General features: G+C 39.1%; 1 protein-coding gene across 3 annotated transcripts in view; it reads right to left on the reverse strand.

Annotated features, from left to right (window-relative positions):
- The window catches only part of ap3d1 (adaptor related protein complex 3 subunit delta 1), a 71,109-nt gene that overhangs the window by 17,125 nt on the left and 38,445 nt on the right, over positions 1-15,539 (reverse strand). For all 3 annotated transcript variants that reach the window (XM_042056138.1, XM_042056137.1, XM_042056139.1), the window contains exons 12-19: positions 7,034-7,179; positions 6,768-6,916; positions 3,852-4,082; positions 1,803-2,034; positions 1,515-1,660; positions 1,267-1,408; positions 1,085-1,156; positions 813-888 (exon numbers count right to left, since the gene is read on the reverse strand). In XM_042056138.1, the coding sequence (XP_041912072.1) occupies positions 813-888; positions 1,085-1,156; positions 1,267-1,408; positions 1,515-1,660; positions 1,803-2,034; positions 3,852-4,082; positions 6,768-6,916; positions 7,034-7,179 (1,194 nt within the window). The remainder of the gene's footprint in view (positions 1-812; positions 889-1,084; positions 1,157-1,266; positions 1,409-1,514; positions 1,661-1,802; positions 2,035-3,851; positions 4,083-6,767; positions 6,917-7,033; positions 7,180-15,539) is intronic.

Raw genomic sequence — 15,539 nt, forward strand, 5'->3', positions numbered from 1 at the left:
ACAGGACATTCCCACATGCAATTAAATAAAGACCCTTTTTGATGCTTCATTTAAGTCAGTGTTTCGTGTTTAGGATAGATTCCTATCAATCATATGACGTTAAAATATTTTAATTAAGATATTGGTAAATGTATTGGCAGTATTGCCATATATTGAAATACAATTTCATTTATCAGAGATACTTTCAAAATAAGAGAACTCTTCAGTGAAATTATCTTTTCATGTTATACCAGTATCCTTGCTGTCTGTATAAATAGCATTCTACAAGGAGCTTTGGAGTGGCAGGCACACACACACGTACTGTACACACACACACACTGTCAAGCAGGGAGAGGGGAGAGAGTAGGGCTGACTAGCAGTGAAATCTTTGTCAAGTGCAGAGCCAACAGCCTCACACTTGCACTCTGCTACTAACGGGCAGTGGTAGTGTAGTGGTTAAGGAGCTGGGTTAGCGTGCAGTAGCCTGAAAGTTGTTGGCTCAATTCCCGGCTTCCACTGTTGTTCCCTTTAGCAAGGCACTTAACCGGTGACAATGTAATCCCTTGTAATATAGCTGACATATGTAAGTCACTTCGGCCAAAAAGTGTCTGCTACATGTAATGTAATGTAATCAATTACAACTTTGTTTCCATTGTTTTGTACACAAAATAGACCTGAACTGGCGACGACGAGTTGAAAACAAAGTAATTAAACGTCTGTGTTCTGTGATTGGCTTAAATATTTTCGTTCCATGATGAAAATGGCAGAGCCAATTAGATTATGGCAGGCCATCACTTTCTAGTCTATTAATGGGAAACACTGATATCACTCACCTGGAACTTTAAGAGGCACACTGAGGTCAATCTGTACCACTGGAATGTGTTCCACACCTGGTGTGTCCTGATATACCTAGGAACAGAAAAAAAAACAGGAAAATAAACAAAAGGCACCTGTAGTTTCTGCGTATATTTGTGTGTGTGGTGGTGGGGAGCTATATTTTCCAAAGATGTAACTGGCTGGATAAACATATCTTCTTAAAATCACAGCAAACAAATGACAAAACCCATACGCATGTTTATTCATTTGTGTCATGTCTTCTTCATACCTTCTGTGATGAAGGTGAGGCCTTAATATAGAAAGGATTATTGGCCTGCTCTTGTTTTCTGGCTTCCCTCCGCTGTTTGGACAAAATATCATTTTTGGGATTAGACAAAAATACTACTTCATAAAATATATCCCATATCAACAAAATTTTTAAAAAAAAATGTCTGACTGATAACCACAGACCCGAGCCAGCTCTTTCTCATCCACTTCGCTGTGGCGTGATCGTGTGTGCTTTGGCTCTTCCTTTGCAAAAACAGCTTTGGGCTTCTCATCTTCAGATTCGCTCTCTGAAGGAGGTTCATTTATCCAGGCATCGAGGTCCAGGCTGTGAAGAACAACAAGACATGGAGATAACCAGATAGTCTGTAGCTAGAGTGTAGTATGTTTGTTGTTTGTTCTAAACAATGTGAGGTTGTTCTTCTCCTTCTCACCCATCAGGAATAGGCACTTTCTTCTGAGCTTTTGGGGCAACTGGGTTGAGCTCCCCTGCAAATAAAGCAGTGACCTCTTCAGCAACTTCAACCTCCTTCTGCTGCAACTTCTGTATGTACTTCACCAACTGTAAGATACACGAAGCCTGCCAAAAAATGATATTGATGAGGATTAAGGTAACAAATAGAAAACACAAAAGATGCTATAGATACATGACATGTATATGTTCAGATCAATCAAGGGATTAATCCATGTTTTGCAGGAATCATCAATTCTGACTGACTTACCCTCTCCTGCACCTCTAGGTTTGCACTTTGCACAAAGAGTGGAAGCCTGTCGATCATGAGTTGGCTTGTCTCCTGGGCTGCTGTGGTGTCTGGTGTACTTTCTTGGCTTCTAAGCACAGTGGCAAACAGCTTTGCTGCATTCTGTACATACACAGCTTGGATGTGCCCTGGCAGGGTTGCCACTTTTGGCCGGAGCATTGCTTCCAGAGTTTGTTTAGGGTCTTCTAGATGTCTGAAAAAGTCAGAGATTCAGCAAATGCCCTTATTTCAAAAAAAGAAGCTATTGACATTTAAGATTTATTTACAGGGGTGCAAACTCATCAGGGGTGAAAAAGGTGACAAAGACCCCTCTCCCTCAAAAAATTGTCCAAAGAATTTTTGGCCCACACCTGGTTTGGCCCACCCCAGTAAACCATCCTCACTGCCCCATTGAATATGCAGATCTACTGTCAATTTTTTTGCAAATACATCACTTAGATAATAAAGTGGTAGCCTGGGAAAAACCAGACTCATTTACTTTGTGAATAAAGTCTGGGACTCACGATTGGGAAATGTTTCAACACTAGCATCATATACAATCAATCAATCGACCTATCTATCTATACCAGCCCAAAGGAAGTGTGCCAGTAGGTCAGATTAGATTACCTCACCTCCACCTCTGCCACAGACTTGGATACAGTGGTGTAGTCTACGTGATAGGCAGGTCTACATGCCCTATACCCGCTCAAACAGCACCCAGAGTATAGCCACTTATGTATCATATATGTATTACGATACGCATCAACACACTTATGTGCTAGAATTTAGATATTTTTCGCGAACAAGATAATCATTTGAGCGCTGGGTATGAAAAAAATAAGACAGCCCGCTTCACCTTCCCATTCATGTGTCTACTGTTAGGATTTTCTTCATGAATTGCAGGTGCATGTGAATGCATACAGTCAAAGTCCTTTCATAAAGTCTCAGATGTACTAACACTTTTGCGCCCACTTCAGGTGTATTTGTTTCTCAACGTGCATGTAAAAACATGGCCAGGTATGTACAAACAGGCCGCACTGAGGTAAAAGCGCAGACTGCCGGTCTCGGGAGCTGAGAATGGCAAATTGCGCTTTTCCGTGTCATGCATACGCAGTCATAGGAGGGTCAGGGGAAAGTGGGAGTTTCGTGTAAAAAGATGGGAGGGGAAGCATAAAATGTGCCTAATTACGTAGGTATTTCCCTGTATGTATGAAAACTGCCCATGAAAGCGCACATCTATTTTGCGGTGAAATATTTTCGCCTTGTAAAAGCTGGTCTTGATCAAAATTGTAGTTAAATGTGTCAATAAGAGAAACTTTCAAAGACAACAAAATCGATATTCAGAGCACCAGTTTGTACTATATCAAAAGCAACCTTAACTTTCGTTGGGCTTTCGAATGTCTTACTTTCACTTACTATCCACTTAAACTTGCCTACTTGCTAGATTTGACCAATCTTCCATAGCTTACCACAAGTAGTTTGAGTAGAACCACTGCTCTTCATTATCTCCCTGCTTGTTGATATCTTATCACAATTGTATTATTTCATGATCGCTAAATGTTTGATTCGTTTTAATGTTGTCATCAGTGAACTTCATTCAACTGCACTTGCGACTGAAGTATGCCGTTCAGTTGTGGGTGCTCGTAAATTGCGGTAGAGAGCGTAGAAAGGTTGGTTACGCGATGAGATGCTGGTTTGATAAATACCACGTAAACTGAAGAATCACAGCGTTCGCTTTCTGTGGGTTGGCCATGGCGCTGATAATGCTACGTTCCCAAATGTACGTACATCTGGCCCACAGTACACTACAGTATTCATTGCTGATAGTGGTGGTGGTAAGGGATTGCTGGGTGTCGCGCCGATGTGTGTGGAGGCGGTGGTGGGGAAATCACCCACTATACACATACCCACTACAGCAAACTAGACTACACCACTGCTTGGGTGCACACAAGTGATCTATTTTGAGGTGAATTTTACCAAAAGGTGATAGTTTGCACCCCTATATTTAATGTGTGTTAAGGCTATACATACTCCGAAAATTCTCCACAGATCCATGCTGCTGCGTACAACACCTCACAGATTCCGTTGCGCTGCGTGTTTCCCGTCAGCAGGTGGGCATTGTCGAGAAGAGTGGCCATCTGTGCCACAGCAAAGCCTCTGATGGCTTTAACTCTAATTGCCACATCAAGCATTTGTGAGGCGATAAGGTGCCCATGCCGAGTACCCTCAAGTCTTGTGAGCTCCACCAAAATGCTGATGTACCTGCAACATAACATCTGGTTGTGAGTCATAGTAGTATACTGGATGAAAATATACTTTGCAGTGAGAAAAACAATACTAGTGAAATTCAATCCAAGTTTTCAAAGCAGTGAAATTATGTTCATTGCAGTACAAAAATGGATATGGATATGGTATTTAATAGACACTTTTATCTAAAGCATACTAAAACATCAGAATAACACTTAACAAAACATTGTAAGAACATATTATTATTATTAAAGTATTACGTCATGCAAATGCACTAGGGGTGTGAATCACTCATGTAAAAGACGATACAATTTGCATCTAGATACATGGGCATTTTAACGATTCAGTACGATTCAATGCAATGCGATTCGATGCAATTCGATGCAGTTTAAGAATGGAAAGCATTCTGAAAGATTTTTTATCATTTGCTCAAGGTGCACATTAATTTTATATTATCAGTCATCATGGTCATGGTTGTCAATTAGGCAAAAAAATGTGTGAATATGATTATCTAAACTGAGGTTTGTTTCATATACTGTATTCAAATTAAAAAAGAATAGTCTACATTTCAGTCAAACACAGCAGCCAAATACAACATTTTTTATAGACTTTATAGATTCTATAGAGTTATATCTGATTGTTTTCATGGAGCTGTAGCCTTGTTGAGGTAAGACAATACCGAAATAAAATAAAACAGTGCTTAAGACACTCTTGGCCTTTTCTCATATAGCCTACAAGAATAAAATAGGCCTACATATCAATAAACTCTCTGGGTTTATTTTGTTCCAACGGTAGACCTAATGCAGAAACCTATAATGCCACAAGTCTGAGTGAATATGAACAAAATAATTGGCTAATAATTTGTGCATCGTTTTAGCAAGGGCCAAATTATTATTTAACATTAAGGAAATCCCTTCTTCAAACGTAAGGCTATACTCTACAGACTATCGTTGCTGTTTAGTGTTTAATTTCGCGCTGGATTTTGAAAAACAAAAAGAGTAAAAACTGTAAAACAAACGACCGAGTGCGAGTTGTCACGTGCTTAAGTTGCAGTAGATGTATGGGTAATGAGGTCATTTGACAAATTTCGTATAGTTTCAAAACCGGACGTGGGATGAACGCGCTGCTTGGAACGTAAATGAGAGTCTGAGCGAGCAGAAAAGGTTGTGAACCGATTCGTAACAAGTAAATCGATATAACGACCGCTTCACGTATCGATGTAGCCGTATCTTACACGTTAAAAATACCGATACGTATCGGTTAATCTTTACACCCCTAAAATGCACCATACTGTTCTGCCTAGGCTTCTTATAATTATTATCCTCCATTGTTCTTCTGACCAGATTTGAGCGTGAACCGTCCAAACTTCATTCAAACACCGTTTTAAGGTATTGAAAAGGACACATTTGCATTTTGGTGAATTTAATACTTTGAGATATTAACAATTACATTTCCCCATACACTTTGTATTGGCCATTATGACAACATCTTGGTCAACGATTGCCATCTTGGTCAACGATTTTCGCTGAGAAACTTTCAAACTTTACCATGACGGACTTTCCACCAATCAGAGGCATCACTGTGGGATTGTTCAGGATTATGGGTAATTAAGTACTTATCCAAGACATCGCTAATAAAAGACATTTATCTCAAAACAAGGTTGGTGCCCCATGAACTTTTGGCGTCTATATGAGCATATACAATCGCTTAGTAAAGCCGTAGCCGTACGTTTTTATGGCTTTATACCCCAATTGTCAATGGAGAAATTGTATTGGATCCTTACTTCCGGAATCGGCTGTGGGCGTGACTGTCGAGGTCTATAGGTATCATTCATGATTAAAGACAGTAATACTGTACACACAATTATGTTGATCTGCTCTTATTGCTTGTCAAGAGAAAAAGTTTATTTTGTAACGTGAGGTGACACTCCCACTTATGCAGACCAAAACTGTTCCCCTTTTGATTCCATAGAAATGAATTATGTTGCTCTATCTTGGTTAGTAGTCAAAGATCTTTGTTCAGGCCATCGCCATTTGACAGGTATGACATATGTCAGGTGTCTGACACATGAATGACACTGTAGTATGTGGACTGTCTGCACACCACAAATCAGGCTGAAGGTGTTACTGAGATAAGCTAGTCTGAAGTTGCCAAGATGGCCACTTTTGTGAAATTGGGGTAGGCACAATGTAAAGTAAAATTTTCACAGAAATACTCAAAATTTGGAAGATTAACTTTGCAGACCTTCACTTCAGATGTATAGGCACAACATATTATATCAGTGAATAAAGAAAAGTTTAACAATCATCTTTTTACTACTGCTTTTAACTAGACTGCATTTCAACTTTTTCTCCTTCTCTCTTGGTCACTGTTTTGTTTGTGACAATTTTCTTTTTTAAAATGTAGGTTGTTTTGGTTCTTTTTTTGTTAGTTTTAGGGCTTTCTTATGCCTTTAATCGGATAAGACAGCGACGACAGTGACAGGAAGTAAGTGGGACAGAGAGATGGGGGACAGGGAAATGACCCGGGTCAAACTCGGGTCCCCATGGGCACTCATACCACACCAAATGTGGTATGGGCACTGTAGTCAGTTGCCCCACAGCGCCCCCCATTTTGTTTAGTTTCAGCAAATTCCTGTCAAGCACTTTGTAAACCTTAATTATAAAAGGTGCTATACAAATAAAGTTTGTCATCACTAACCACTCAAAATTTGTGATGTATTGGTAGTTGCTCTGGCTGCAGATATCAATGATTTTTGTGAGTAGCTCATCTCTGTAGGTTGTGCCTTCTGCCTTGTCCACATGTAGCATGAGCTTCTTCACAATCTCCATTAAGTTTTTCTTAGACACCTGATTGAAATAAGAAAAAGAATACAGTATATGTATACATACATGACCTGATATAAATAGTATTGGGTGATAAAAAAGTAACAGGTAACATAATTGATTATGATCTACATAACATACCATTCCATAGAGCAGATCCAGGGCCCTGAGGCGAATTGACTCATCTTTGTCATCTAGACATTGCAGAATGAGGTCTTTATGGGACTGCACAGATTTGGGATGAGTTTTCAAGATCTTCGACATGGCCAGCAAACCTAGGTACTTCACTGAAACATATGATGTAAATTCAGATTTGGTGCAGGCAAGACAGACAAACATACATTTAGATTACAGATTATTTATTTATAAGCAGTAATATTATTGAGGTGCACTGTGCACATTTATTAAGTACAGCTACATACAGCAATGTGGACCATGTGCTTTTCACTTTTTAAATTAATTTTTATTATCATGAATTTAAGATATTTGAATCAGTACTGGAGTGTTGTAGTTACAACATATGGTTTAAGCTGATAATTCATTTCAGTTTTAGTCAGTGCAGAGTAGATTTTACACATTCAGTCTTCTTTAGTTTACAATTCTGACCTACATACTCATGTGCACACATAGAATCCAGTAAAGTTAAAGTTTAGGGCTGCAGCTATCGATTCTTTTTGTAATCGATTAATCTAGCACTTTATCGATCGATTAATCGGATATTTTTTTTTTTTGCATTTTTAAACAACCAAAACAAATAATGCATAACGAAAATGACATGGCTGTAAAATGATCAAGCAATTGGCACAGAGGTATTTATTCTAACTCCATCATAAGGCTACAAAACTAAGCCCATTTATTGCAATTTACCCATTTAGTGTTTATAAGTGCCAGTGCCAACAATTAAATAATGTTCAAAATGCTCTCTTGTGCATGAAAGCTGTCCATACTATGTTGTGAAGTGCTCGGAGGGAGAAGAGGGAAAGCAATTTAATGTATTAACCCTTAGAACCCTAAGCTGTTTTTAGGGCATTTTCACTACCTTTATTGATAAGGATTTATTCTGGTCATTGTAAGTGCCACACACACATATTATATATTGTTTTTTTCAGCAGAGTCTAGGCTATCCAGACCATCATTTCATGTATTAGTACTAGCATTGATTTTATTTGGATTTTTAAATAATTAAAATATAAAAATCATATTATAAAAATTATTATATTTTGACCTGTATCTCACCACAGCAAGCTCATAGCTCTACATGCATTTCATGTGTGTGTAGGGCAGACTGTCCTGAAACGGGCAATATAATTGCCATGTTGGAGGGATACTCTGGGGCTGAGCAATTTACAGAAATATGTGGTGTGTGATATACGTGGCATATCTATCCGATCACGGGTCCGCGAGTAATTCAAACAAGAGTAATGGGTGTGCAGCGTTGGTTTGTGTACATGACGTTAATATTTTGCAGTCACTTAGTCTGTTTTTATAAGCCAGAAAGATCGATATCCATGATACCAATGGATAGCCCTGTTTCTCCGCTTTCATCTGATATGCTTGCCATATTTATGCGATCATGGGTTCGCGAGTAATTCAAACGAGAGTAATGGGTGCGCAGGTGAACGCAGAGAAGTATAGACTGTAAATATGATGCAATTTGATTTAATTTCATGATTTTTTTTATTTTCATACTTGATCGTACAGACGTAGTCTCTTTGGAAAGCCCCACTTCTTCTCTGTCATGCAATAAAGGTTTCATCTCGTTGCGATGAACAGTCGCGGAGCAATGTAACAGAGAAGAAAGGGTGTGTTTTTTGATGCACTTTGCGTCAATCGGGTTCTAAGGGTTAATATGCACAACAAGTTTCATGCTGTAATCTAGACCTGACATCAAAGTAAATATCTGTTTTATGTAGATTTCTATACTGCAGCATTTACCATTAGGCTACTAACAAATAATTTTACAATTAGGCTACTAAAAAATAGCCTACCATTAGGCTACTAACAAATAATTTTACTATTAGGCTACTAAAAAAAATAATTTCTGGGGTAAGCCTATTTGCTATGGTAACCTGGCAACTTGTGTGTGTGTATGTGTGCACGTGTGCACGCGTGCGGTGCGTGAGGGAAGATGAGGGTGCATGCATGTGTGTATAAGGGGTTCTTTTTTTGGCATACTGTCTTGCAATTGAACGTGAATAAGTTTATTACTTAAAAACATCAAAGCTAAACATTATATCACGACATCTCTACAAATACAGTATGTGATTAAAATCAGCCAACATCAATGTAGGCTATAGGCTACGTAGATGATAGATAGGCTAGATAGATTGATAGATGGCCTACTTTATTGACGCTTGGTGAAACAGCATGGAGTGGATGTTTTCGGTTCAGATGCTTGTTCTTTTCCTTTTTGAGTATGTAATGATCCCAAAACTTTACTTGAAAACTTTAGACATTCTCTGCCATTTATGGACATCTTGACTCCGCCATCGCGCCAGCTAAATTCACAATGCATCACCAGAGCCCGTCTACGGAGAGCCTCCCCACTCTCTATTAATCCCATACAAACCGAATTTGGCTGCAGTTCACCAGACTTCACCTAGATGGCGATCGCGGGCGAGTCCAAAATACATGGGGTCCTATGGAGCTACATGGCTACATTTATTGTTTTTACCTATTTAACAACTGAAACCCTCAGATTTGATTTTATTTTTCGCAAAATGGATATGGATTATCAATCAAAAGTGAAATAATCCAGGAGTCATGTCCTTTCGTTTTCTTACAGGTTGGGTCGTTGTTGCCCATAACATGCTAGCATTGATGCTATGCTATGCTATGATCACGCTAATGAATGACGTCATTGACACGTTTGAAAGGCTTTTTAGAACAATTAAGTGACTTTAAAAAAATATAATACTCAACCAAGTGTATTGTCTTTGCCTCCCCTTTCGAATACAATATTCAAATTACTTGAAAAAAAAATTATATCCCGAGAAAAGTGGATTTTGAGGGGTACAGCTCCATAGACCTCCATTCATTCTGGACTCGCCCGCGAGCGCCCCTAGATGCAGTACCACACCGGAAGAGTTCCGAGAGTGAAGGTTCTCCCCTTATTAGACATTCTCTGGTATCACGATTCACGCGCTAGTGGTGTGCTTCCTGAACAACGGTCCGTGTGGAACAATCAGATCCCTGCGCGAATATTGCGCGTCATAGGAATTTAACGAGGCTTCGAGGCAGGGTTTTTGCCTCGAGTAATTTTTGTAATCGAGTTATTCGAGTAACTCGATGAATCGTTTCAGCCCTATTAAAGTTAATAACAACATATGCACATGTACAAAACAAAACATTTTAAAGTGGATGTAGCCTTGGATGGAAGAAAACAAATCAGGTAGTATCCAAGTGTCCAAGAGTGATTCGACCCCTATCAACACTACAACATTTGGCTGTTCCTTGTCCCAGGCTTACTGCTGGTGTCCTCCTATATGTACCAGAGCTAACAGGAGGCTCCTCCCACTGCTTTCTCTTCACACCTTCTGGCAGATCTTTTCCTCTCGTGGCCCCGGACTCCTACTTTAGTCAGCAGATTCCATACAGATTGGGCTGTGAATCTCAGACATCACACCTCCACTGTGAACAGAGGGGCCTTTTTGAATAGATGTGTCAACATCTGTTCTGGGTCATGTGTGTGCTGATCCCTCTGACAAGTATAGAATAGATCTTTCCCTCCATACTGAGCAAAGAAAGCAACAAAACTGGCTGATCCGTGTGAAACATAATTCTTTAGGGATGATGCACTTTTCTGCTCTTTCTGTCATGTTGCTGGAACAGTGAGGAACATCTTTGTCTAAAAATCCTAAAGATATTCTTAAAGATTCTTTGTCTTTAAGACTCCAAACCAAGTTGTTTATGGCATTTCTTGTATAATTGTATGGTTTTCCGCTGGGATCTTCAACAGTAAGAACATCTTCCCCTATTATTTTGCATAAGTGAATGGTAGTGGCATTGAGTAATAAAAAAGTAGCCCGGATATTTATCCGTCATTTTGATCATGCATGAACACCCTTGAAAATAATATATGTCATTGAGCAAAAGTCCATGTTTGGAACTTTTGCATAACATTCAAGCAGCATGCTACTTCACATTACTTGGCATGTGTGCAACAGGGGAGCAGGCATTTGGTAGTAACTAACTGGAAATTGAAGCAGGTCATTATAATGTGTAGTAACAGTTTAGTTATTCCTTGTTTCCCTCAGTGAAAGATCTGGACCGTCACTTTGGGCAACTTGATTCTTTCCTTCACTGGCTTGTGTGGGCCTTCAGGGATGACTCTGGAGGTTACCCACATGTGTTCTTGGAAAGATGCATGTTCTGAAATACTTCATATACGTTGTTTGAACTGACTGTGTCCATGTCCTTGTAATGGCCATTATCTTTGTGTCCATTCTCCTTACTTGGAATATTGCTAATTACTATTCAAGCCCATCCCCCTTAGTCACAGTTGCCAATTCAGGCTTCATCCACAAGAGACTGAAAGGTTTTGAAAACATATTTTTCCTTTGCGCTTTCAAAAAGTTTCACATCCACATCGTTTTCAGAAATAATCTTTTCCAGACGGAAACACAAAAATGAGTAGAAACGCTGTAGATGAGTAGAAACGCTGTAGTCTGGCCAGCAGGTGGCGCCTTGCCGGTGTAGAGCCACGGTTGTCAAACTGGGGTACGCGTACCCCCAGGGGTACGTGCCTTTTCAAACGTTTTCTCTATCCCACGTTGGTAACTTAACTTCCGCATTTGCACTGCACATTAAAAACTTATTTTCTCCGCATTAACAAAATATTCGAGAGTGGAGACAGAGAGGGTAAAACAGCGTTTCTCAAACTGTGGGCCGGGGAGAAATGCCAGGTGGGGTGCGAACTGACGTGAAAAACAGGAGTTTTTTTTATCTGTAGCCTAGACCCATGTAGCACCCGATGCGCAATGGACGCACTGTGTTATTCATAGGGAAGCGCTCATGTCAAGGCAGCTTAGTTAGTCCCGACCTGAATGAGATTTTGAACGAGGTTGTGAGAGTGGTGAAAGGTCTTGTGACGTCTTGTGAAAGGTCTTGTGAAAATGTCCTTTTTAGTCTTTGTCATATTTAGTCATTCAAATATAATTTTTGTTAGTCAAGTTTTAGTCGACTAAAAGTCTCGTCATTTTAGTCTAGTTTTAGTCAAAAGAAAACTAAAGGTATCTTAGTCTTAGTCAGTTTTAGTCAACACAGTTTAGTCTTTTTTTATAACAAATTATTTCTGATTACCATTTGAGTCAAAAAGTGTTTCACACATCTCAATTTTCCAACAATATTGTGTGTCCACAGAGCTACTCGTCTGTTATAATTACTCACTCTGATTTTTTGTCAGTCAGTATGTTTACATGCACAGGTAAGTCGAGCTACAGTTATAGCTCGGCTGGGATTTGACCATAGACAGTAAAAGATTTGACTGGACCACTGTCATATTCGTAGACCAGTGTTTCTCAAAGTGTGGTCCGGGGATCACTGGTGGTCCGCAAGCTATCCCAAGTAGTCCGCGAGCAGACGTGGCAAAATATAATATAGATGAGTTGTTTGCAATATTGAACCAACTTGTATGTAAAAACAGTTCTGCAACACTGTCTATGTAAGATATGCCAGTTTAAATCATACAGTATGAATCCACACAATAAGCAAAGTGCAAAGACAATAAGCAAGATGGTTCAGTGAGTAGGCCTATTGTGTAGACTAATTATAGGCTGGCTACTGTTGAAGTAGGTCTAATCTTTTTTTTTTTTTTTAGCTAGGGTTAGTTAAGTGGTCCTGAAACTGAAAAAGTTTGAGAAACACTATCATAGGCCAAAGTATTAATGTTTTACTCCGCCTCGCTAGATGGCGATATGCGCCCAAACACAACACATTCCCCAAACAGACTCTCCATCTTAGCCATTGCTAACTTGCTAGCGAACTTTCCATATTAGCTTACTTGCTAGCAAACTTTGCATCAGTCTAACTAGTTAAATAGTTGACATTACATGATGAACATTTTCGTATGGACATTCTGGGGGATGCTAATTTGTATGAGAAGCTTCAATTTCTGGGTATGTAGCATTGTGGCATAAAGCTTAGGTAGTTAGCTTGCTAACTCTGGCAGAAATCTCCAGTGTTCTTGTTCCATGTAGTTTCGTGTTGCAGCCACAGGGTTGCAGCAACAGCACGTAGACTAGACTACAGGAAAGCTGTTGCGTATGAACTCATTCGGAATATTTTGAAAACATAACAGCTAGATATTCTGTCTTCTCATTTTGTAGACGAAAATGAAGAGAGATTTTATCTTAGTTTTTATTTCATGCAAAACATTTTAGTCTCGTCTTTTTTCGTCAACAATAATGCATCTTAAGATTGTCTTAGTCAGTGTTTCAGGACATTACTGCAGTCTCGTCATCGTATTGTCTTAGTCATGAAAAAAAAGGTCGTTGACGAACATATTTCCTCTCGTCTTGTCTGACGAAATTAACACTATTTAAAAGCGTGTCTATTCTCCGCACTTTGAGAGGAGATGGGAGCTGACCAAAAGGCTGTACTGTTTCACAGCGAGGCAAGGCTTTCCCGAGGTACAGTTCTGTCGCGTGTTTGAGCTCCGAGTCACCTCTTCTTGGAGGAAGAGCGCATGTTTAAATCTGCAAGCACGTTCACTAATGAACATTTCTTGACGAAGCTGGCCTATTTTAGCGATATATTTGGAAAGCTCAATGAGTTAAATTTCCAGTTACAAGGCAAAGACAAGCACCTAGCAGATAAGATCATTGCATTCAACAAGATGATTGTGTGTGAGATTAGGTGCAGATCTATTTAAAATCATTATATTCAGCACATTTGTAGGCCTATCATATGTTGACTATTGATGAGATTTGTATCATATGTTTATGATCCTATGCACTATTCTTGACAAAATTGATAAAAATAAAATATTAATAAAACAATTTAAAAAAAACTTGTTAACTCATTGAGTGCCTTTTCCTTCCCATGCGTTGAGTGCCAAAAACGTAATATTACGTTTTTAGCTTTTTTTTTTAATTACAAAACTAGACACTCTAACACACCTTATATGTGATTTTGGGAACTCTGTGATGAATGGAAATGAAATATATGACAATCGTGAAACTCATGAAAACGCACAATCTGGACATTTTATCTGGACATTTTATCATAACTCAGTTGCCGCTTTGGGTCGAATCAGTGATGCATGCACGTCAGGTCAAAACCAGGCCATTTCCGTGGGTCTATCACTAGGTGGCAGTCTCGCCAGGTCTCGCTGATCACGGAAAGTTTACACAAGTAAGTAACAGGCAACACTTAACACATATCTCCATTTCTAGAAAAAAACAGCGATTTTGATGAAAACTAGCCACTGTTTAGCTTGGGATTTCTCAGGAACAGAGGCGTGTAGAAATACACGGTTTGCACCTACCGAGAGCTTAAAGTTTCACCTTTTAATCGAGCTATTGTATGTGTTCATAGCTATAACAGAGAATATGCTGTGGCTGTATAAAAATCATCAACAATGGTCTAGATTGCTGGCACTCTAGAACAAAGCTCCCGAAAACAGCTTGGCATTCAATGAGTTATCAATTGGTGGTGTTGGGGGTACTCCGGAAGATCATAATGTCTCAGGGGGTACATGCCTGTTAAAAGTTTGCAATTCAACTGCAAAACTAATAAAGTAAATTTGAAAGATCAAGGTTTGTGATGGCTATGCATGTTAAAATGCTTTGACACTGCCTGTTTGGGATGTCCTGCCATATAAGCAGTGGGGTTCGTCAGGACTGTGACATCAGCATTTTCAAGAAGTGTAGTTTTGCCTGTCCACACGGCAACCCCTACTCCAGAACCCATTTTCAAAAAAGCGCTGTGCGCACAAAAGGCCGAAATGACACAAAACTTTTGCATTTTCACAACTGTTTCCATGTTTCCATGTTTCAGTGTGGACCTCAGACAAAGTGTACGGGAATTGAGTATAGCAACAATAGCAGATGTCTCAAAATGATGCCCCAATTGGCTTTTTTAAAATAATCTGATTTTGCTTAGACTACATCAAAAAGGAGTCATGTCAAGGATGGATATGTACAAAACCTACATTTGTTACCCTAAAAATCTAGATTTAATTTGGAATTCCTTTGGCTAAAAACTGTAACCTTGACGTATGTGTATTATGTAATGTCTACAATTAATATATACTATCTGATTATACATTGCTGCTTAATTGTCCTAGGCTACTTTGAAGAAAGTAGGAAAAATATTTAGGGTTTTTAACACAAGGAAACCAGAGAATCCTCAATGTAGCCTAATGATGGCTTTGCACACTATTGGCATCATCATAACCAGTGTCAGTGTCACCTATAATGCATTTAGATTATCATGAGTGAAAGCATAGCAACCGACAAGTACTCAAAATGTGTTGTGAACTCCTAAAAGACTGTTGGAAAGCCATTCCAGGTGTCTAACACAAGTGGTTAAGAGAATGCCAAGAAGGTGAAAAGCTCTCATCAAAGGAAAAACTGGCTTTTTTTTTTCTTATTTACCAGATAATCCTATGCATATTATTTCATAGTTTTGACCTTCAGTTTTCTTG

The sequence above is a fragment of the Alosa sapidissima genome, chromosome 12 (genome assembly GCF_018492685.1).
Source record: "Alosa sapidissima isolate fAloSap1 chromosome 12, fAloSap1.pri, whole genome shotgun sequence".
Taxonomy (NCBI): Eukaryota; Metazoa; Chordata; class Actinopteri; order Clupeiformes; family Clupeidae; genus Alosa; species Alosa sapidissima.